Consider the following 25,096-nt stretch of genomic DNA (forward strand, 5'->3'; position numbering starts at 1 on the left):
CCACACCGGAGGATTTTCATTCATGATAGTTTCCAGTCGAGCTACTCAGACATCCAGATTCTGATGAGAAATGGTCATGCGTAATTGCATTCAAAACCATAAGTTGTTACTTCACAGATTCCAGATTTAGTACCCCTTCTTGTCTCTCTCATGCCTGCATCTTTAATGTGTACAGGCCCGAGCATGCGTGTGGGAGTCTAGAACGCACATCGCCTCCCAGCGTTCTGATGTGACCTTTGTCTGTAAAACAGGTCCATAATTAAAATATGTGAAATTATGAACAATGGACACGACAAATAACAATCAAAGCATTTTTATTAGTATTTGATACAGGAAACATCGATTGAGGTCTGTAAACAATGCTTTGTGATTTGTGTATATAACAGAAAGAAAAAAGGGATGAGCTGTGAGACCGGATGTAGGAACCAGGCTTAACCAAAACACTTTGGCGTCCATTATGGCTGCCTGTCCCCCCACATCCCTCACCATGAACCTGTGTGAGAAGCTTATGCAGGACTATGTCTGCTATGCACAGTCTCGTGCACCAGAGAGAGGTGGGTGCATGCAGAGGCAAGTTCATTTGCAAATCTCCTATATTGCTTTTCTCTGGTACTCTGGTTTCCTCTGGTATTCTGGTTTCAGCAGGAAATCTTCTGTCACAGGCGTTTTTTTGATTGATTGATTTAAGTTTTTTTTATTGTGGATCTGGGACGAACCGAATCTCATGAGGCGCAGCTGTTATAGAACTGAACCAATAAAGCGTTATCAGATCTGGGAACTTGCTACGTGGCCGTAAACTTTCTACCCTATTTAAACAGATACGTTTTTAGTTTTTTTCGGATCAGGGAGAAGGACTCTTCTTTCCTGATCTCCAATGGGAGGCTGTTCCATAGTTTAGGTCCAGATACAGAAAGTATGGTATCTCCTCTAGACACACAGAGAGAGAAGGGAGATAGTCAACAGTAGTTTATACTTTGATCTAAGGGACTGTGTTGGTTGGTCGAGGCTTAGTTTATCTGCCAGATATGAGGGGACTAGACTGTTCTGACATTTGAATATCATACACCCAATCATAAACTTGATCCTATCCGCCACGGCTATCCAGTGGATGGATCGACACTGCGCTGAAATTGTAGAGGACTTATTCACTACAAACACAAGCCTGACAGCTGCATTGTGTGCATTCTGCAGCCAATATATTTGGTTGGCAGTAGCCCCGGCCAAAAGGCTGTTACACTAGTCCAGTGGTGAATGTACTAAAGCTCCTACCACTGCTGCATGGTCCTTCTGATGTACATTAGGGAGGGCCTGCCGTAGCAGCCGCAAGCTGTAAAATTAGCCTGTACTTTGGCCCCAATTTGGCCTACACAACTATGATCATTCTGCCATATGCAGCCAAGGTTTTTAATCCTGATGGCGTACTTTAGTTCTGATCCCAGGAGAAAGGAAGGAGGAGGACATCTATCATCACCCAGTAGATGTTTTGGTCATGACCTTTGTTTTGATAGGATTAAGTTGGAGCCAGTTGGACATCCAGTTGCTAACTTCCTCCAGGCAGCAACTCATCCGTGAGAAGGACTCCTCTATATCATTCAACCTGTTCTAAATTTTGGGCAGAAACCAGATTGCAAAGGGTCCAAGAGAGATTTTCTCTCAACATATTCCTGCAGCCACTTTCTCTAAAATTTTGCTCGGCCACGGTAAACCTGCAACTGGGCGATAGTTTTGCAAGTTATCTGGGTCTAGATTATGTGTTTTCAGGAGTGGTGAAATTATGGGCAACTTCGGTTCTACTGAAACTATACCTTGGCTCAATGATGCATTTACAAAGAAGGTCATAAAAGGAGCCACGCCTGCTGCTATATGCTTTGCCATACAGGCAGGTAGATGGAATAATGAGTCGTTCATGCATTTAGGAGCGGTTAACAAGGCACTAATGGTTTCTTCTGAGACTAGTTTAAATTCAAACGGCATAAAACCTGAGTTATACTCTCCCTCCATCAAGGTTCCCATGAAGAGATTTCTAGATCACTCAGCTACCTCTGGTTCCCTGTCATGTATGATATGTACCTGGAATGTTTCAATGACTAAAGGCACGCCTGGTTGCATTCAGGAGGCAAGTATCACCTTAAACATAATAAAAATAGTAAGCAACACCCTTAATGAATGTATTTTACGAAGAGGTTCAAAGGAGGAAAGGAAAACATAAAACAGGAAGCGTCCTTCTCATACACCTGGTCCCCGCATCATGAATAATGGCAATTTGGGAAAGCATTGAGATAAGAAAGCCTGCTTGGAAGTGACCAATTACAGCACCTTGATATTCCCTGCACCGTCAGCTTTCTCTCCAGCCTCCTGTAGCCGAGTCCTTTTCCCACCCTGCCTGATATACCCCAGGCTGACTCTTGTTAGCTGCACAGTGCACTGTCCACTTTCTTTCCAGCCTCCTCTACCTGTCTTTTTTCCACCCCGCCTGATATACCACAGGCTGACTCTTGTTAGCTGCACACAGTGCACTGCCCGCTTTCTCTCAAGCCTCCTGCAACTGAGTCCTTTTCCCATATGCCTGATATTTCCCAAGCTGACTCCCAAGCTTGAGATGACACAGGGACAGGAACAGTAAGGCCATGCAGCTAAGAGCAGGCTATTCAGGTGCAGGGCGTGTGTACCAAGCAATAGGATAAGGGGGCAGGCAGGGATGTTCTATTACTTCACACAGCCACATACTGGGCCACCTGCAAGCACCCCTCGGCCACCTGCAAACACCCCTGCGACTTCACCGCATTTCTTGGGCCAGACTTCTGATGGAAACATGGGATGTGTGTCCTGCTGTTAATGATGACTGTTCTCCCATGCCTGACAATGGCTGTGCTCCCACTAGCAATGTTTGAATTGCATGACACTAATGCAGTCTTTCCCCCTAATGATAGCTGGAGTCCCAGTTACTAATTATGATAGCACTTCTGCACACTTTAAGGGCTGCATGCTGGCAGTAAAGAAAGTTTGATTTCCAGGTACTAAGGGTGGTTGTAGTCCTAGACACTAGTGACGGCTGCACTCTTCAGCACAAAGGGGACCTCCACTAATGATTGTTACAATATGTGGAACAATTGATGACTGCACTTTGTGCTACTAATGACAACTTGACTCTGCTGCACTAATGATAGTTGCACTCTTTATAGCTAGTCATTCAAACACTGAGGATGGCTGCAATCCTAGCCACTAATGACGGCTGCACTAATGGTACTTCCACTAATGATTGTTGCAATCTGTGGAACAAATGATGCCATAAGTACCACTCTTTGGTACTTATGGCAACTTGGCTCTGCTGCAGTAATGATAGCTGTACTAATTAAAGCTGAGCTTACAGACAATAAGGATGGCTGTAGTCCTAGACACTGACAGCCACAACGCTATCCACGGATTTTGGCTGCACACCGTGGGACCAATGGTGACATCACTCATGATGACTGTCTTAGGTGACACTGATTGTGAATGATCTCCCTGAGGCTTGTGATTTCTATTATTTTATTTTATTGGAAGTGCCAAGTGGGGAGGGGGGTGAGTAAGAGGGCCAGGAGAACAAGTTGGGAGTGTAACAGCGATCATGATACACTGGCCGATGGCCTTCGGGGATGTCCGACCTAAACATGCAATACAACAGAATGGGTGTCAGAGGAAGTGAGAAACACTCTTACTAACCTAGGAGTGGGTTCTTCAGGGGGGGGCTGGTTAATAGTGGAGGGGGGAGATATTTCTGGCAACCAGAGCTTGAGATCTCTTTTGAATTTACAGGCATCCATTGCTGCCTCGGCATTAGAGGGAGTTGATTCCAGTTCAGGGGCTAGGACGTCTCTTCCCTCCAGCACAGGTTTCCTTGCTGTGCTTGATGCCAATTGGCCAGTTGTTGTATGACCTCAAGACTCTTCCAGAGGTGTAGAAGTTCTAAAGCTCATTCACGTGTTGTGGTTTTGATTTATGTAGGATCTATCGCTTATGCATAGGACTTTGTGGCGATTCTCTGATCAACAAGTGGCCCGTTCCGTGGATCTATAAGCTATGTGAGACATGGGTCCTCATTACACGATAGGAGGTAACCATGCCGCTATTAGCGGCATGGCTACTCCCTTACCGCATACCGGGTCTGGGTAGGCGGTATGGGGACTTTCCGGGTCATTCCAGTCCCCATTCCAAATACCATTCCCCATTCCCCTTTGAGCCCTCATAGGGCTCAATGGGGATGGGGAAGGAGCTAATAACGGTACCGCAATTTGCGGTACCGTTATTCGCTCTGAAGTCCCTCAGCAGGTCCCGTCCTTAACGCCTGGCCAGACTGGGCGTTAAGGACGGGACCCGCTGAGGGACCTCGTAGTAGGGCGCTAAGGGATTACCGGCACCGGTGACCTTACCGGTGCCGGTAATCCCTTAGCGCCTACCGTGTAATGAGGCCCATGGTCTCTTTTTGCTCAGCAGATCAGTCTAGCTACCTAGATTTAGATCTGCTTTAGTTTGTTAGTTAAGCATCTAGGGACTCCTTGCGGTAGTCCAGGTGTGGAAGTATTAGGGCATCCACACGTTCCTTACGCTGTGTGTATACCAGGAGGGCAGCACTGTTTGTCAGTAGGGGAGTCTTCAAATGCGTTGTGTGTCTCTGCTAGAATTCCGATACCCTTATCGTGCACCGCTTATGTTGCTCTGGAATTGCCACTTATTTATTATTCCCATTTCGAGCATGGATGAAGGGGTCAAAGGATCTTGAAGGGAGTTCACATGTTTTTTTTCAAATCGCTGCCCGAGCATCGTATCAAGCTGTGTATTGTGATCATGACAAAGAGGCGTGAAAGGTGGCTCGACAAAAGATACCTTGGTCCCTTCATTTTTGTGTATCAGTGTCCCAAAGCTGGCTGTGCCTTGGACTCCAGGGTCGCTCACAATGGCGTGCATGCACTCAAAGTAAGAGAACTCAAACATTTGCTGTATGATTTAGTAGTTCTTTGGATAACTATCAATTTTAGCCGTTCAGAAGTTCCCCTTCCACTTGGCCCTGAGAAGAGGTGCACTATAAATGCTTGTGTATTCTCACACCATTCCATTATTAGGCTTCTGTTAATTAATAAAAGTAAAGTTCAAACGACAAAAAAGGATTTCTAAATGAGATGCCTAATATGGGTAATTTTTTTAAATGCAAAGCGAAGCAGGTGGAGTGGGATCTGGAAAAAGCAAAGCGCATAGAACTACGGTATCATGATAAACTCTCTGCTTGCGTAAAGATCCAATGTCATTTGATGGTCGATGACCAGATTTGATGTCTCTTGAGCCTCATGGTTCTTTGTGTTTATTGAGTGATTCAATAAACATGTCCCTAATTTCAGGGGCATGGTTTCGGATGTTTAGTGATGCATATTCCATGAGAGCTTCCATTTCTCCTTTTGTATAGTGTGTTCTAGAGACTATATACTGAACCAGGAGCACCTTATACAAATCTGTGAACATGAAAAAGAAAGAAAACATGTTAGGATTAAGAATACATTGAATTGATTCAAAGTGTAGATTGAGGAAAAGTTACAAGAAACGTGTGTAAACAGCAGTGCTGGCCGTATCAATGTGTGTACCCTGAGCACTGTTCACAAAGCACATGTACCTATAGAAGCGGATCCCCAATAGCCCCTCCCACAAGGGCTTCCAGGTCAAGCAGAACCAGACCAACTTACCAAGCCAATTCTAAGCAGACGAGTCATAGAGGATAAAAGTGGGCATCAGGGAATTTGGCTCCTGGATAACTCACCAACGCAGCCTGCATACCTCCAGAAAAACCTTGTAACTTGTCCTTGTCAAAGGAGTTTCTGATGTATCACTTGGATTTCACTGGAGCTCCCACCTCAAAGGAGGATGCAGACCCTCTCTTACCAATGCGTGCGATCAGACAATGACAACCCTGCCAAGATTCTGACATACACTCGAATCCTGGCTGAAAGCCCATTTTAACCCAGACAGAAGAAGACATCTGCTTTAGACTAATCTATGATACTTTAACATGAATGATAAGGTGACATGTACTGTGCAAAACAAAACACACACACAAGTATGTGTATGAAGCCAATGGGTGAACCTCAGATCCATGTAATGCTACTGGAATTCCACATGTAAGCAACAACCCTATGAATGTAAGCGGTACCTGATAATTAAACAGAAGACCTGTGTAAGCCTATGTGCCCTGTAAGAATGTCATGGTATTTTCCCTTGTTTCCTCCCTTGTTGCCTTGAAGCGCTTCGAAACACATTGTGTATATGCGCTATACAAGTAGTCTACCATATCAAAATAGACTATCATATCATGTACAATTGAATGCATATGATGTGCAAAAATCAGAGCCTTCTAAAGTTACATGAACAAAATGTGCAAAAACAAAAGCTAGATGAATGCCATGCATGAACGCATCATCAACACGCCAAGGCAACTGCTGCCACGGTATTAAATGATAAATAACCTACAATAAATCTGTATGAACTGATGTGTTGTAAACAGTCCCTCGACGTTTTGTTGTATGTGCATAGTGTTGTAAAGATGATCCATGGGCACTTCAGGTACGTTACTGGTAGGTTCCTTTATTATAGCTACATAGTAAGTCCTTAAGTTACAAGAGAGGAACCCACTGGCTCCCATCACCCCGGCTACATGTCTTCACCTGCCACAGGTGGAACACCGGCATCCTAGCATTCTCTCACTCATACAACTACATTCTCACACTCCCAAGATTCTCTCTGAGCTCATGCATTCAAGACTAGCATGCATCCACAACTTCACAACGCATAGATTGTTGTATCTGTCTGCTCCCACCTTCACCATGCCCAATCATGTGAATTGTCTTGAGGCATATTTGTGGCTGTCAACCTTCTCCCCCTGGCAGCTAGACTTTCATGCAGTGGAGACGGCTGATGGGTATCTAGCCAAAACGTGTCCAATGAGAATGGGTTTCGTAGAGTTGGGTATTCTTCTGCGGTAATGTGGTTGTGGGCGACAGTGGAGGTGGTGTGTGTGAGACTAGAATACAGTTTTTATATGGAGAAGTTGGGCAGCTCGTCTTCTGTGGGCTAGCCTAAGCACCAGACTCTATTGGGAAATAAGGGTTGCCATATATACAACTGTGTGTGTGCCCAAAAAGCCCTTCCACTGGCGAATTCCAAGTTGGTTCAAGGGTGCTCCCTTACACTAGTGACCTTTCATTCCAACATGGGTTGGTGAGGATCTCTGCATGAATGTGGGCCTGCATGGAGCACCTGTACTCCTCCCACCATGCCACAGCAAATGATTGAAAGGGAGTTGTCCTCTGGGCCAGTGCCTCGCACCTCTCTGTGTCAGGGTAAACTCATCAGGAAGCATTACAAAGTTAGACGTAGCAAAGTAGGGTAGTCCCGCTGACTCTTTGCAGAGCTACCTGAGGTGCCTCCCTAGCGCCACGCAGGACCTGCAGCCAATCACCTCTATAATTGCCTGGCAATTAGTAACCATGTTGTCTGGAGGGTTGCGCAGAGCAATTCCTGAGGTTCAGATTGATTAAAAATCTTCCAGCCATCACCTCTTTTGTTTTGCTTTAGTCACCGTGAGTGGGACGGGCAGATGTGGGTCCTGTGCATGTCTGGGCGCAGAGACTCAAATTACAGTTCACTGATGATGCCCAATTAGGCTGAAACATGTCTGAGGTTGCTTGTGGTCTTGTGCAGAAGGGATGTGACCTAGCAGTTAGGGCTGGACTGCCCTTTTTGGGATGGAACCAAGTCTGATTTGCATATAGTTTTTTTTCCCTTTCCTTAATCACTTGGCAGGCAAAGAATGATGGTCTGCGGGTTGCTCAGAGGAATGCCAGAGATTCAGGTTGATAAAAACCTTCCTGACATCACCTCTTTTGTTTTGCTTTAGTCATTGCAAGTTGGACGGGTATGCCCAGGTGTGGGTTACATGCCTGTTGGGCTTGTGCACCCAATAGTGAACCCAATCGATACCTCATTGGTGACACCCAACAAGGCCGAAACATCTCTGGGGTTGCTTGTGGACTTGTACAGATGAGATGTGACCATGCAGGTTGGGCTGGACTGCCCCTTTTGGAGTGGGATCAAGCCTGATTTGCATGCTCTTCCTTCTTACCTCACCCAAAACATCTGCAAATCATTGCACATTATTAGTTATGCTTAGAAACTTGTGGGTCAGGGCCGGCTAAAGACGCGTCACTGCTTGTGGTGGCCCATTTCAACATGATGGTTGCGGGGCCCCCTTGCATAGAATGGAGAATATCAGTCAGAGGCACACATGGGGTCAAGTATATTAGAATGGAGAGAAAGAAATACAGCTAGGGTGTTAATAGCCACAGATTATCACGAAACAGACAGCCAGCAGGCAGATGAAACACTAAATGTCCACCGAAAATGTATTGATCTTTCTTTGTCAGCAAGGGGCTAATGTAGAGCAACCAGAGTAAAAAGGTACCACAGAGGCCCAGGGCAGGTGACGCCCTGAAGGGCTCTAGTAAAATGCAGCTTGTAATGTGCGTGCTGCTAAATGTACATTTAAAGTCCCGAATGAAAGGTTTATATTGCTGTATCATTAGACTGCGGTCTGCAAACATGGGGCAGTTGACGAGGCCCTTTCAATTGAAAAATTTGAAAGGCCCTGACACCGTCTCTGTTCAGGGTCATATAGCAGGTGATGTTATTTCATGCTAATTATTTTAGAAACTTGAAGAATCCTACAGCTTTTTGTTTGCAAAATGTTGACAAGTATGGGACTGCAGTAGAGCCTAAACCATGGTGAGTGCACAGTCAACATATTTTCCGAAACAACAGCGTTGTCTCCGCAGCTTAGTAGCAGGCCAGGAACGGTGCCAGGCCCTTAAAACTTTTTCAGTTGAAAGGGGCCTGTTCCTCACGGCATCCCCCATCAAATGTCCCTATGTTGGCAGTTTTATGTCACAGCAAGTCAGCGGTTTAAATGTGCGCTTTGCAGAGCTGGCGTTACACGCTGCATTTCGCTGGAGTACTTCGGGCCATCACCTCCCAGCACTCTGTGGTATCTAGAAGTATTTTTTATCACCTCTTTGTTTTTAATCCAGTTGCTCTACATTAACCCCTTGCTGACAAACAAGGATGAACAGCTTTTCATTGAATATAATGTTTCAGCTCCCTGTTGGCTCGCTGTCTCGATAATTTCAAAATCTGAGGCTATTCTGCTCATTGTCTCCATTGTAATGTAAGCACTTCACTGGTGCCTCAGACACTATTCTATGCAAAGGGGGGGATCATGTTCAAATGGGCCCCTATGAGCCATGACACATCTTCAGCCGACCCTGAATGTACCTGACCTGTCAGTGTCACCCCCTGCTGCATATGCAAGGCGAGTCCCATTGCTTCTGGTGGTTAGTTGGCTAGGGGCTCGGGGGACATGGAAGTGGAAAGATATGGAGAACTGGTTGAGAGATGGGGAGAGAAAGAGACATACTTGTGGCAAAACGATGGACGAGTGAGAGAGATGGGGAAGAGAGAGGGACGGGGAGACTGGAGGGATGGGCAGAGGGAGAGATGAGCAGAGGAAGAGACTGGGTAGAGGGGGAGAAGGACGAGGAAGAGAAGGGGATGGATAGAGTGGAGAGATGGACAGAGAGATTGATGGGAGAGAGGGAGATGGAGCAGAGAGAGATGGAGAGGGGAAGATGTAAAGAGTGAGAGAGAAGGGGCAGAGAGATATGGATGCCAAGAGGGAGATGGCCAGAGGAAGATAACGATGAGCAGAGACTGAGTAAAATTCCTTTAAGAGAAACAAAGTCCTCCCTTTCCTTAAGTTAGAATTCTATTTCTATGGCATTGACTTTGGTAATGTATTACACCAGATAATATAGGAAGGTTACCTGTTCACCACCCTGTCGCAGTAAGAGTCTTGGATGTACATAAATATATTGTGGCAGAGTATCCTGGGTAGCAAACAGTCTTCTGTTTATCATGGAAATCAATCATCCACAGTAAGCTATTGTTAGGCAATTAATACATCTTGTTCTTAATTACATGTTAGCGCATGGACGTTATGTACCTCCTCTCAGCCAATCAGAATGTTTAAAGTGCAGTCAATAATTACTATTAGTACCTGGCGATTGTCAATGAGCTTGTTACAAGCAAGCTCATTGGCCCTCGCCCAGACCTTACCTCACGAAAAGGCTCTGAAGCCTCGGCTTCTCCTCTGCGGCATCTTGGAGTGCCCGCCATATGAAAAGGGAGAAGGGACTAGGTGTAGTCCTTTCGGCTCTTCAATGGCACCCATTCTTTTGTTTACTTTTTTCATTGGTTTTAATGTCCTCCATGGAAAGGAAGAAGGGACTACATGTAGTCCCTTCATGTAGTCCCTTCTCCCTGATCCCTGGTGGCCATTTTCTTTTGCTTTTTTTTCTTGAGTCGAGAAACGGTTGCAGTGCTGTTTCACAACTCGAGAAAAAAATGCTCTTAGTACCATGGTACGAAGTGCCGGGGTACTAATGGCAATATGACACTCGGAGGGGGGCATTACCATTTAGGTAATTCCCCTGGGGCTCCGTTAAAGCCCTTGCTTCGCTCGGGCTTCTAACTATGGCCCCGGGGGCCTTACCCAACCGGTAATGCCCCCTTCCTCGGTTCATATTGCCTAAGTATTGACTGCGCTCTGAACATTCTGTCTTCAAATATAGACAAGAAAACAACAATGCAATGTCCAGGAAAGATTTTTTTCAACAAAACACTTCCTCTCCGAGAAGAACTTCTTTTTGCCTCCAACATCCTATTTAGCAAATGAAAGGGAAAGCTAAAAAATTGGAAATATTATTTCTTATAGAGAAACCATTTACTTTTACATGACACCAAATGCACGCTCATGTTAAACCTGTTTCGCAATTAAAATATTTAATTTAGGAGAACTATGTTATTTCAATATGACAAAATAAAAGCACATTTAATTTACTAATTCAGTTGCCTATTTACCTTACCAGTATTACAGTGGAATTTTTTACTTCACCACCAAAACTCCAAAACATGTATTGCTCCTACCACTAAGTGCTAATAGCCTTATAAACCTCGGGAGGGGTCTTTATCTCTTTGCATAATGACCCTTGCCCAATTTATGGCCCTCAGCTTTACCTCAGGCCATAACTTGGTGGTGGTCCTCCAAAAAATGACCCATCCCTCAGTCTAAAAGTCTAAATTAGCATTTTACTTGGAAACAGTACTCTTGACCACTGAAACCTGGACTTAAGTCTTTTTTCACAGAGTATGAACATTTATGTTGAAATCCAGGACAGTAAACAAATCCTGCATTCCCTAGGTAGAAAATAAACCTCGGCATTCAATACATAGCAGTCTGTACACACACAATGGCACTTCATTCTCAGCCAATACATCCATCTTGGGGCTGTAATACTGAGCTGCATAAATGTAGTTACTTTTCCTACGCATTACAGCCCCCTCCCACACACACATACACATTATCATAGATATTAGAAGCATATGAACTACTGAACAATAATCTTCAGCCGAGTGTTTTAATATATCTTATTATAAGTAATTTTGACACAGGTCATGCTGCCAAATAATGTGCACTCAGTGAGAGTCCAGTTGAATTATTGGTAATGTACTAATGAGCATATTAAGCTTCTCATAATTGTGACACCGTGAGCTGCAGTGGTTGGAGGAGACAGCAATGTCCAGGTCTGGTGGTAGGCATGCCGGCAGTGAGCCAAAAATGTTTGAGCCCCGGCACTTATTTGTTTACACTTATTTTGTTTGTTGCAGTTTATTTTCAATTTACTAGTTGTCAATTATTAAATACAATGCCAATTTGAATGATCCACAGCACTCAAAGTAACTTTGAGCTGTTAGCAGTCATTCCACTATGACAGCTGAAGCTTTTGATGGCCAAACTTGAATATATGCTTGATATTTACAAAAGCTTCATTGTTAGGGTGACTTTTGTTTGGGGGAAAAAAAACAAAGGAAACCCATACCAAACCCAGTGTGCTTAAGGAATTTAGTGATTCAGTCATACAACTCTCACAGACACGTGACAGATAAAAAAGCTATTTGGTAATTCTTATCTTCCCAAAATGCTCTTTTATTTTCAAAACAGCAAACCTCATTGGTTTTATTTGTGCCACTTCACATTATCTTTGGAGTACTTTCTAATCAATACACACTACACTGTGTTAAGCAATCACATTTATATTCAAATACGCAACATGTATTTTTTAATCCATTGAGCTGTTTCACTTTAAAAAAGTAAAGGTTAAAAATTATGCATCATTGTACAGTATTAAATGCATACCTATGCTTAAGTCGATAACAGAGTTACCACAGGTGGCACTAAAATGATGTTCAGAAGCAAGAACTAATTTCCCTCCATGGCTCCACATTTCAGAGGTCTGTGACTGCCCAAAGGGTGCAAGCATGGAGTAGATCATAGAGAAGTTAAAATGGCAAAGAGTAAATCTGAATGCACAAGTGCTCAATGAACCTATGAAAAGATACCCAAAGGCACAGAAGGCTGAGAACAAAAACTGTGTGCCAAAGCTACAGACTGTTCACAGCTGTAAAGGTGTCCTGTAAAGATATCCATTCAGCCATCTTTACAGAAGCTGCTCAGCGCTAAGCAGGAAAATGGCATCCCTGCTGGGTTTATCATGAGTCTTTGACATTCTGCTGCACACTCAGTACTATCAGGAGAACCAACTGCAAACTATGTCACACAATGCATTACTGTGATGTTTATAAGTAATATATACATTAATTTTAAATTAAATACAAGGTAAGACTTTTACTCTGAAACAGTACTTGAAACGACAGGGAATCTATAGCTATACCCGCAAATCTCAAAATGTTGCTATTTATTGTACAGTCAACCAACTGTACAGAGTTAACTAACATTTAAAATTACCTCAAACGCAAGCAGGCAAGAACCATAGCCTAAACCACACCCACAAAGGAATGCCCAATTCATTGCTCAATTTTACTCTTGGAGTTTGGGGTATTTTTAATAATTGCACAAACAACAATTATGTAAACTGTATGTATCACTTAATTTGTCATAAAGGGTGCCTGTACTTTGCATCTACAATGAATGCTGTTGCTTCCTACACAGGAATATTTAGGTAGGGACGTCATTTGGGGTTCACCAGGGGTCACAACTGCGTCCCCTGTGGTCTCCCTTGCTACCCCTGTGGTCTCCCTTGCAACCACTGAAAATTGTATTAATTACATTTTTAAGGGAAGCTCCTGGGCTGTGGCCAGAACCATGTGGCTCTTTGTTTCTGGAGTGGAAAGCATTCTTGTTCAGGCCTTTAAAAAAAACAAAACAGGGGGTTCCACAAGTGTAACACATTGAGCAGTGACGCTAAGTAAGAAATAGGAATAACAAATAATTTGTCTTTCTGGAATTCTATACAATAATTGCTGGACTCATTAAAGGTTTATTTCAGGCACACTTCAGGGGGTGAATCACTGATTTAGTGTTCTTAAACACCTCAAATATTTAGAGTAGAATAAGTGTCCATTTCTGACTATGTGCCTCATTACGACCCTGTCAGTAGCCGTGCCAGTAAAAACGGCACGGCTGCCGCCGGAGTGGTGTTTTTTCCGGCGCCTGGCTTTGGGGAATAAGAAGCCAGGCCCTGGAAAAAATTACTCGCCATTCCCATTCGAGTCCCATAGGACTCAATTGGAATGGGGAGGACGGAAGCACCATCACTGTTGATAACGGTGCCGGTGCTTCCGTCAAAGTCTGCGAGCGGGTGCTGTTCCACCCGCAGAACTCAAAGTGTGCCAGTCCAGTAACAATGGTGCCGGTAGCTTACCGGCACTGTTGTTACCAGTTATAGCATGTTTCTTCTGCTGTTGTCTCTGTAACGATCATCACAAGACATTCCATCTCAGTGTCTCGGCTGCTTGACAAAATCCTTGTGCCTAAAAGCTTGTGTTTAGTGTAGAAATGTTTTACCATAGCACATCAAGTAGCCATTGATTTCATTGTGCCACAATTAATGTTGTTTGTAATGTGTCTATCTTTCCCATCTGCCTGGCATGCTGTATAGGATGTTTGTTTGCATGTATGAAGTAATGAATGCCCAATGTATGGGGTGTCATGTGAGTGCACTGCTTTCCCTATGTTGCCAACCTCTGAAGCCTGAAAAGTAGATCCACGCAGGCTTGACATGTGGCCAACTTTGCAGCAGTTCTGCTGATGAACTGGCCTGCTTTTAAATCTCAGTTACCAGTTTAATGGTATCCATTACAGAGTGTAATTTGCTTTCTGACTTTGAGAACATTCAAACACATAGTTACTCATTTTACTATAACTGTTACGACAGCTCAGTGGGTTGAGCGCTCGCTGCTGTGATGTGTGCGTGTTGTCTGCATGTTGCAGGTTCGAATCCTGGCAAGGCCAACTCAGCCTTTAATCCTTCTGAGGTCGAGAAATGAGTATCAACATAGGTTGGGTGATATTGTATGTATATTTGTTCTATATACATTGCTTAAGTGTAAGTGCTATATAATACCACATCAATATCATTTGGCCTTGGACGTCTGCTTGCATTCACAGTAATTTGGTAATATGGACCTATACATACTTATATTAATGATACATACGGTGGTCAATTTTTGTATGAAATGTATATCACATTAGTGAAATCGTAACCATGTTTTTCGTAATGTACGTAGGAACAATGTTATCTGATGTCACTTCCTGTTTGGTCAAGGGGTGAAAGGTTGTGTTTCATTGTGTTCCATGATGTCACTTTGGGGTGGGGTCAAATGACATCACTACCTCTGATGTCATCAGAGATCAAGGGTCGTGTGATGTCACTTCTGCTACCCCTGGCATTTTGGTGAAATGACGTCCCTGTTTTCAGGGTTGTCTTTATCCATTACTCCAACTTGAGAATGGAAAGCCAAAGATGTCAAGAACCTTCTGCGACTGTCTCTACTGAGGTGCTTATAGCTAAGCAGAATTTGCAAAATTCACTTATGATTTTGCCATGTTTTAATAGCGTTCCAGCCCAAGAGATTGTAGGGGTTTAGGACGTTTTTCCCGCATATAAAGGTTCGCATGAACCAAAAGTTCTAAAAATGCTACCACCAAAGGTTCGATCATCAAATGTTCGAACCTTCGGTGGTAGAATTGAAAAAAAACAGGGGCTGCGAGGGTGTCCCCCGCCTCGCCCCACTCACTATAGTGAGCGGGGGCTGCGGGGGACACCCCCGCAGACTTCCATTACAAAAAAAATAAAAAAGAAAAGAAAAGGACCCTGCAGCGCCAGTTCTCGATCACGGAAGTGAAAGGGAACTGGCGCTACAGGAACCAGTGTGAAGATGAAGGTAAGTGGGGTTTGTTTATGTTGGGGGTGTGGGTGGATGTGTGCTGAGGGTGTCGGAGGGGGTGTGTAATGGGTGTGTTGTGGGTGTGTTGTGTGTGTGTGTGGGTGTGAGAATGTATGTGTGATTGCATGAGAAATGTGCCAACTTTTGGTAGTTCGCACCTTTCTCATGTGAACGATTTGCCCGCAGTACTTTCAGCCGTGGGCAAATCACTCGGATTCGATTGTAGGTGCATTGGCTGCTGCAGGTAACTAGCCTTATTTTCATTTTGCCCCTTGCTAACACCAGAGCTCTAACCATGAGAAGGGGATTTAGTTCTTTTTAGTCAACATTTGTATCTGATGTGCCTGTACCACTTGAATATATTTTAAAGGTACACTTTACCACTAGACAAGACCGGATGTAGACATTTAGTTATGTTGCATTAATATTACAGACCAGTATAGGTGCATCTCATAGAGTGACAGGAGGCAATTTGTGAGAACATTTGCAAGAATTTGTGAGGCAATTTGTGAGAAAAAACAGATATTAGCATTGAAACCAAAATTCCTCGTTTCAACCAGATAGCTTATGTTATTATCATTTCCTCTAAGAGATTGTTTTCGGACCTAACAGAAAGTAAACAATACGCCCTAACAATTGTTCAGGAGGAGAGGAATTCGCTGACGGGCCCATTGGTCAGCACTCACCCTCTAGAACTTGTAAGACAAGATAGCTGCACCATGTGAGGACAGGGGGTGCAGGATTCACTTACTCCGGCATGACTCAATAACGAGGACTAGTTTGGCAAAGGGAAGTCCGTTTAATGATACATAAATCAAACAGGGAAACAAATGGGAATCAGCTGTAGTGCGATCTCTGGTCTCGCTCCGACTTCCACGAACTTTGGTAGAACAGCAATTCTTATAGGCTAACATTGTCGTCTCTGACGTCTAATTTCTATAAAAAATCATCATGCAATATAATTGGTTAGGAAAGGTAACTTAAGTATAGGTGCCATATCTGTATACTGAAATAAAGCATGTGGATTGGATAACTCTTATCAGGTGGGCGTCTACGCCCATCCTTCTACATCACACGTGATTGACGTCACTACAAGTACGATCTCTCATTGGCTACAGTGTCTATAGGATCCTAGATTACATGATCCATTGTGATTGGGCAGGTTACACCCCTAAAAATAAATCTCCACTTTAATTAGCAGCATGCAGAATAGACACCCGGGTGCCCAGTGCCCCAAGATTCACTCTTCCTCCTTTCCATCAATCAGTGTTTTAGGTCTTTGTGTCAATTAGTTGGCTGGGTATGGCCTTGGAACTGTAGCCTCTTATCAGGAAAAGTTATGGCATCCTCGGGTTCTGGATGAAATCAGGCGGAGGTACCTCTTCGCGCCTGGCTGGTCAAGTGTTGGTTCACCGTGAATCTGCTTCAGTTTCTAGCCTTTTGTGCATTGAATTCTGTGTCAGCCTAGCCACCTGCATGGGCCTCTCTTATCTTGACCTTCATGGATGGGCTGGTATGCTCTGCAGTTGGAGTCTTGTGAGCTCATGCTCCCCTCCCCTTCTCTGGTTGACCTCGATTTCCTAAGCATGAGCCGCTCTTTGCTGAGTTTCGATTCCGCTACTTTTCCTGCCTTTGGCTGGGTTTCGAAACTTGGCCTGTCAGGCCTCTGGCCGCCTGGGTACCTTTCTGCCTTTACAAAATGGAGTCGCACTTGTATAATTTGCCTTATTGAGGTAGCTATATGGTTGGCGCTTGTCGCTCTATCTTCTACTAAGCATTGCAGGCAGTATCGATTTCTTAGCATCTTGCGTTTCAAGCCTATTTACACACGTTTAACAGGACGGTTGCTTCCATCTTGTCTCGTAGGACCATTTCTTTACGTTTTAACATTGTCTCTTCTCTGCGTACATTCCATTCAATTTTGTAGTTACTCACACTGGCGTGTTATCTTCGATAGCTACTCTTGTTCATTCTTGGATCTGCTCAGGCCCTTTTGTCATTGCCACTGGCCTTCCATTAAGGCTTTTAATGGGGTCTCTTCGTGGACCGTGTGTAGGTACTCCTCATTTCGTATCAGAGGCTGGTATGGCTGTCTGATATGGTACCGTGCTGCCCAGGGTTGTCTGATTATGGGTGCTCCAACCTGTATGGATCTTCTGATGTATACTGGGCAGAGTCCTAGCTCAGTTCTTTGTAGGTTCATTTGCTCTTCATACGTCACGTGCCTTGGCGAGTTCCTTCCTGGTAGCTCGAAATGGGGGGCAGGGGTGCAGGTCATGTCTGGAACCTCCTTTACACAATGACCTCTAGTGCACTCAACTGTAGAACACACTATCTTCTCCAAATCCTGGGCAGAAAAGATCTGAAAACACTGTTTCAACTAACATAACATAGAAGATAACAGGCTTGAATTAACAGAGAAGAAGCAATAACTTCCTAATCCCTGCAACCTTAAAACATCCTAATAATGTTATGGGGGACAAAATAGAGGTGAACGGATGTAGTTTGAACAAAGCGGACAGAGTCTGTTGAAGGGGTGGAATCTGGTGAAAGTGCAGAGTCAGGCAGAGGAGGAGTAAATTTGGTGGGGGTGCATGCACTTATTTGGGCATAGGGCAGCAGAAAGCCAAAATATGACACTGTAGACGGGTATGCCCAGATGTAGGCCCCGTGCCTGCTGGGCCTAGATACTTCAGCTACACCTCGCTGATGATGCCCAATGAGGCTGGGACATGTCTGGGGTTGCTTGTGGTCTCGTGCAGAAGTGATGAGACCAAGCAGTTCAAGCTGAATTGCACTTTTCGGGGTGTGAAGAATCCTGATTTGCATATGGTAATTCCCCTTTCTTTAATCGCTTGGCAGGTGAAGAACGATGGTCTGGAGGGTTGCTAAGAGCAAAGCCAGAGGCTCTGTTTGATTCAAAACAATCCAGCCCTCAGCTCTTTTGTTTTGCTTTTGTCACCCTGAGTGGGAAGACTATGTCCAGTAATCAGTCCCATGCCTGATGGTCCTAGAGACTCAAGGTACAGCTCACTGATGACGCCCAATGTGACTGATACATGTGTGGGTTTGCTTGCATTCTTGTGCAGAAGGGATGTGACCAACAGTTTGGGCTGGACTGCCCCTTTTGGGTTGGGACCAACCTGTTTTGCATGTTGTCTCTCCTCTTTCTATAAGGACGCAGCAGGTGAAGAATGATTGTCTGGAGGGTTGCTCATAGCAATGCCAGAGTTTCAGATTGATACAAAATTTCCAGCTGTCACTGCTTTTGTTTTGCTTTAATCAACCAGATGGAGATAGGTATTCCCAGATGTGTGCTGCATTTCTGTTGGACTTAGAGACCCAATCTACACCTCGCTGGTGATGTCCAATGAGGCTGAAATACGTCTGTGCTTGCTTTTGGTCTCACGCAGAAGGGATGTGGCCAAGCAGTTCGGGCTTGTTTGCCCATTTTGAGTTCGGACCAAGCCTGATGTGCTTATGGACTTTCCCCTTTCAATAGTCGCTTGGCAGGTGACGATTAATAGTCTGAGGGGTTGCTCAGAGCAATGCCAGAAGTTCAAATTGATTCAAAACCTTCCAGCCATCACCTCCTTTTATTTGCTGTAGTCACCCCGAGTGGGGTGGGTATGTCTAGATTGCTTAAAAACATTTCAGCCATCACGTCTTTTGTTTTGCTCCTTCTCAGGAAATGCAATCAAACAACAAGTAATATAAACAAAAAATGTTTTTAATAGTAATTTTGCCCTTGGTTGAGTTCTTTTTTAGGTCCTCGTGGCTACCTTTGCCTGATATTGTGTTGGTGTTTCATACACCCGGGGATGGTATGCTGTAGAGAAGGGGTTGCCCTTGCAATAGGGTTTTTTTGGGGTGCAGAAAAAATAGACTTAAAAGCACATGTTATGATTATTGCAGCATGTGTATACTGTAATGGCAAGTGGAAACGTCAAATTTATTTTGTCCTATGTTATCCAGTATCAATGGTACAAAAGTGCTGGTGGTACTGTCTGTTCCTAGTCAAGGGCACCACCGGCAAATAACCGAGCTGACTCGGGTTCATAGAAACCCCTTTTGCACTAACACAGAGTCCAGAGTTCCATTTGTTCTCTGCGTATAGTAGCATATGGAGTATCACAAAAGATTACAGAAGAAATCCCTTTTGGAGTTTTCATCAAAAAGTAACTACTCGGCCACTTTCCAGTGCACTTGTCAATTTCTTTGTCTTTGGCCGAGGGGAGGCCTACTGGTTTCAGTGGTAAGACAACATAAACCACTTTCTTCAGGGCCAGAAAGGTAAGGAGCCGGTAAGTCTTTAAAGGCTGCTCCAGTGTGGATTGAGAGTAGGCTGCTTTTGATAGTTGAAGTACCCCACCTGTAGAGGGAGGGGGAGGGGGCTTGGGGAAGAGCGGGGAGACACACAGAAAAAATCTGAGTGAGACTAGTGTCTTGTGTGCGGTAGTAGTACATAAGAGGGTCAGAGAGGGAACATGGGTGACTTATCAGCACTATGGTCCTTCCCGCTTCTACAGAATCTTGTGAAAAAGAGGCAGCTTCGCCCGAAATTTGTATTTTAAAGTTGGGCGCTGTTAGTGGGGCTTTCCAACAGAGGACCTGGGAGGTTAAAGAAAACGTTTTTTTTTTAATTTGTTTATTTATCAATCGACACACAGGATAGATTATACAAAGACATTACATATAGTATCTTAGGTCATGTAACCCAGAGTCCCCGTCACCCACCTCATACGTTGCCCGGCAAGCATAGTTCTCGGCCTTAGTCAGACTGGCTCAGCAGCACTGGTGGGTCCTCCATAGCGTGAAGGGCACTTGCGATCAGGGGCGTTTTGTGAGTCAGGGCCGGATACTTCCGATCAAAGTCTAGCACTGGTTCCCAGATATCCCGAAAACGATGAAGCAGTCCCGCCCTGGCTGCCGTGACTTTCTCAGCTATTAAAATATCCCAAAGTTTGACCCAGCAAAGGACCATCAAGGGTCCGTCCGCGGACTTCCAGGTGCGGGCCTCCGTGATCTTAGCTGCTAATAGGAACTGGGATATCAGGGCCGCTCTTCTCACCGACCGCGGGTATGAGCCTGACAATGGAATCCCTAAAACGACCTGTTCGGGCGTGAGCGTAATGATCGCCTGGGTGACGTCTTTAATGGTGGCTAGACAGAGAGACCAAAACTCCTGCACCCGGGGGCAGGTCCACCACATGTGGAAGTAGGATCCTGGGAGGCCGCAAAGTCGCCAACAGAGAGGGTTTAGTGCTGGTTGGAAGTGATGAAGGCGTAGAGGGGGGTAATACCAGCGCAGGAGTAGTTTAAGGGCCCACTCCCTGTTGGTTATACAGCTGGAAGACGTCCGCGTTCTTGTCCAAATGTCTACCCATGTATGGTCCTCAATGGCGTGTCCGAGGTCCTTTTCCCATTGGGACATGTAGGAAGGCCTGGACCGGAGGGGGTCCTCCTGTAGCAGCCTATACAGGGTCGATATTTCCCCCCGGGCCGGGGTCTTGTGGCTGCCGCTCGGGTCTGTGGGTGAGAGCACCAGTGTCTGAGCTGAGCGTAGGAGTACCTATCCGTTTCTGCTAACTGAAAAGTCATCTTGCAGCGTTCAAAAGTTAGGGGGGAGTCCCCTTCAAAAAGTTGTCCTAAGGTGGCGAGGCCCCCTGCGAGATAGTTTCTGAAGTTTTGGGGACGGGCCCCGGGGGAGAAAACCGGGTTGAGGAAGATTGGGGAGAGTGCACTCAAGTCTCCTGGGACGCCCCGGTGTTTGCGAGCCCACTCCCAGGCCCTAATTGTTTGTTTTGTAGCTGTGAGAGTGCCCGGCCAGTTGCGGTGTAAAGCTATGGGTAAGAACGGGAGAAATCGAAGGGGAAGAGAAAGGCAGGATTGTTCGATCTCCACCCATTTCGGTTGACCCGTAGCAAGTCCCCATGCTTGAAGGTGGGCCAGCTGTGCCGCCATATGGTATTTGTGGAGGTCGGGGACCCCCAGGCCTCCCAATCTCGTGCTGGCCACCATTGTTCTCCACGGGATGCGCGGTTTCTTCCCTTTCCAGATAAAGTCCACCATCTTCCTTTGGAGCCGCTGCAAGGGGGGAAGCGGAATGGTGATCGGGAGGGCGGCACAGGCATAGAGGAATAAAGAAAACGTTTTAAGTGAAACTCTCCTCTAGGCAAAAGAGATGGCTACACAGTTATTTGGGAAATTATTTCAAAAGATCAGTGCTTGTTTAGAGTTAGTATGTCACGAGGGCATTACTAACATGGTGTCCAACTCTAAGAAAGAGCCCTAAACGGATAATAAATGAATACAGTCATGTAGCTACCAAAGTGTAATGCTGCACAAAATCTGCTTTTTGGCGGTATGGCACTGTGGTAGCTCAAACAGAGACAAACCAGAACAAACCAACCAACAAACAAACAAACAAAAAGGGCTCACCGTGCCATTGAGATTGCATAATCTAAATATTGGGTCTCTGTGATACATTATTGAGTTGTTCTTCACTGGAGAACATTGTTTAAAATGGTTGTTCTTCCTTGGGGAACACTTACCTTTCTCCTGACTCTGCAGTGCATGTCCGGCGTGGAGAGCAGGGAGCTGCAGCCTTGCAGTATGCAAAAGGAAGCTGCTGACTTTTGGTTTTCCTGTAGCCCGGGCAACCGTGATGCAGAGGAATTCCAGTCAGGTGCCTGGATGCGCCATTTTGGAAGGGCTCAGGTCCCCGTTGTTGCGTGGGGCGGGGCTGGGGTATGGTGGATTCCATTTGTGCCACAGCACCTCCACATAGCAGAAAACGGCATTGGTGGGGGCTGGCAAACTAAATATCAGAAACATTATGGTGTATATGTATGAATGAAACCATGCATGTGTTCCCTAATGCCGTGATGCATTATGGGTGTTGTAATGCAAGTAGAGTGGTAATGAGCAATATGGAATTAGCAAAATGTGCCCTGTGTGGAAACAATTCTTCCAAACTAACCAATTGGTCCCCCAAGTGGGAACGTATTCAGGACGGGCAGAAATTTTTAGTTATGTAAAGCAATTTTTAATATAAGATGCATATGATGGCCACACAATGGAAGGGTATTGTGATAAATTTGCAAGGCAAAGAACGCACATGTAGTAACAAAGTAGCAAATTGTCCAACAACTCGAGAGACACAAAGCACAATTGGGAATCAAAAATAAAAAAACAAATTAATCCAATAATTCAATCAGAAAAAATCAATCAGACAATTTGAAACAATCAAAACATAGCAAAAGCATTGCATAATACATTTTTTCCAAAGTGTTCATGGTATTCACATGATTGTTAGAGTCTGCCAACTTGTGGGCTCTTTAAGGCCACCCTTATCTGTTTTTAATCTAAATATCCATAGTTGTTCCCTCCTATAGAGGAGATTGTGTATATTGCCACTTCGCTTTGGTATCTTGATTTTTTCAAGGATGGTCCAGGTGTAATCGGTCGGATCATGGTGTTTCTCGATGAAATGTTCCACCATGGGAGCAGTAGTTTTTCTGGTACGGATCCATGATCTATGTTCTGTCAGTCTGGTTTTTATTGCTCTTGTGGTCATGCTAATGTATTTCTTGGTACATGGGCAAATGATCAAGTATATTGCATGTTTGTTATTGCAATTTGTGAATGATTTTTGTATCCACGGAAAATTCCAGCCAATGTCTATTGTTGTGGTTCTTGTGGTGTTTGCGCATGCACTGCAGTTCCCACATGGGGCATGCCCATGGTTGCAGTTTGGTCCCACAGTGTGTTGGATTCGGGCTCAGGAGGTTCTCTGTAGGTGTGTATCAGGGAGTCACGTAAGTTCTTTCTTCTTTTTATCGCAAAACGTGGTATTTCTAAATTCTGTTCACCCACGTTCAGGAGAGGCCAGAGTCTCAGTACTTCTTTTTTGATGTTGTTCACCAGTGATGAAAAGCTAAAGACTGCTGTAATAGCATGTTTTTGTTCTTGTCGTCTGGGGTGTTGTTCCAGGGAAATGTCTCTTGGGATGTTTTTGGCCCTCTTACAGGCTTGTTTGATGGTGCATTTCGGGTACCCTTGTTGTGATAGTTTTATGGCCAGAAGGCTTGATTGCGTCTCATAATAATTGAGACTGGGGCAGTTCCTCTGGTATCTGAGAAATTGCCCGAATGGAAGGTTATTCCTCAAACTGCTTGGATGGTAGCTCTTGAAGGTCAAAAGGGAATTCCTGTCAGATGGTTTATTGTATACCAACGTTGTTATCTCCCCATTTCTTATGACCATGTTGAGGTCCAGAAAATGGATCAATGATTTGCTGTGTGTTTCTGTAAAGTTCAAATGTTGATTTTGGGAACTGAGCCAGTTCATAAAGGCCTTGAGATCTTCCTCATTTCCTCTAAAAATCATAATGACATCATCGATATATCAGGCCCATAGGTCGATGTGAGGGGCCCAGGGGTTACTGTTGTTGTATATCACTCTTGTCTCGAAACCTGCCACATAGAGGTTGGCCAGGCTCGCCGTGAAGTTGGCCCCTATGGCCGTGCCTGAGATTTGCTCATAAAAGCTGTTTTCATGTAGAAAGTAGTTTTTGGTGAGGGCAATCTCAGCGAGTTGCATGATGGGACTGATCGGTGTGTCGATTGGTGGATTAGCTGTTCTTAGAACTCTGTTCACGACCTGTAGGGTGGCTAGCTGTGGGATTTTTGTATAGAGGGACTCTATGTCTAGAGTCACGAGGAGCTGGTTATTAGGATCAAAGGTTGTTAGGCAGAATTATATGCAGTACCCTTTGGGAACACCACCCACAATTAGGACTACAAGTGACAGTACAAATTCACCTTTGGTACAAGCCTGTACTACACAGTAAAGTGGTAGCGATGGCTGAGCAGCCAGACTTATCTCAAGAGTAAGTGAGCAGTTTCAATAGTTACACAAAGGACAGCAGTTACTATGATTCAAACATACACTAACTCAAGGTTTCTGAGTAAAAGAATATACATTTATTTACACATCAGTTGTAAAACATTTCACTAAGTAAAGCAGTTGAAAAATCACACTCTTAATACACTACACCACACCCAATAGATTCTGGACAAGTTAGGCTCAAAATGAAGTGTGAGCAAAATGGCACTCCAGCAATTTAAAAGGGAGGGAAAGTCAAAGTTAGACAAGAATTGAGCAGTACCAACCTGTAAGTAAGCATGGCAATCTAGAAAAAGGAACTAATGTGAGGAAATCAAATTAAAGGGGTCTGGCCCAAAGTAAAGGGACCAAAGTCTTTGCTCAAGATCACACATTTCAGGGTGCTTCACGGTTATGTCTTTGCCAAGAGTTCAGGACGAAGTTAGTCTGCAGAAAAGTTAGTTTAAAGAATGGAGAAGGACAAGCCCTCGGATTGGCAAAACGTTTCACACGCTTTCACCGCGGCTGGACGAAACGAACAACAGGATTTGAAAAGTACCTTAAATGGAGAAGAAGGCTGCAGCCGATGCAGACGTTCCTGGCAGGTCTTGCAGGCTCACGGTTCCTGAAGCATCTGTCCGACTGACACGAAATAGGAAGACTGGAGGGTCCTGCACTGTCCAGGGAAGAAACCAGCAGCAGAGCAAAGCAACAAATAAAAGGTACGCTCACTAAAATGCAAGCAGGGTCCGTTCCTCCTGGCTATCCGGTTCACTTTAGCTCTGTATAGCAAATTCGACCAGAGAAGGGAGGCCTGGCAAGCAGTTTG

At 44.7% G+C, this 25,096-nt stretch overlaps 1 protein-coding gene across 2 annotated transcripts in view; it reads right to left on the reverse strand.

Annotated features, from left to right (window-relative positions):
• Nucleotides 1-297: 297 nt before the first annotated feature.
• LOC138527316 (cytosolic phospholipase A2 gamma-like) overlaps nucleotides 298-25,096 on the reverse strand; it is a 442,073-nt gene continuing 417,274 nt past the window's right edge. For both annotated transcript variants that reach the window (XM_069638380.1, XM_069638375.1), the window contains one exon: nucleotides 298-5,483. In XM_069638380.1, coding sequence (XP_069494481.1) covers nucleotides 5,320-5,483 — 164 coding nt within the window. In that variant the 3' untranslated portion in view covers nucleotides 298-5,319. The remainder of the gene's footprint in view (nucleotides 5,484-25,096) is intronic.

This window comes from Ambystoma mexicanum, chromosome 1q (assembly GCF_040938575.1).
Source record: "Ambystoma mexicanum isolate Mex_15411 chromosome 1q, UKY_AmexF1_1, whole genome shotgun sequence".
In the NCBI taxonomy this organism is placed as follows: Eukaryota; Metazoa; Chordata; class Amphibia; order Caudata; family Ambystomatidae; genus Ambystoma; species Ambystoma mexicanum.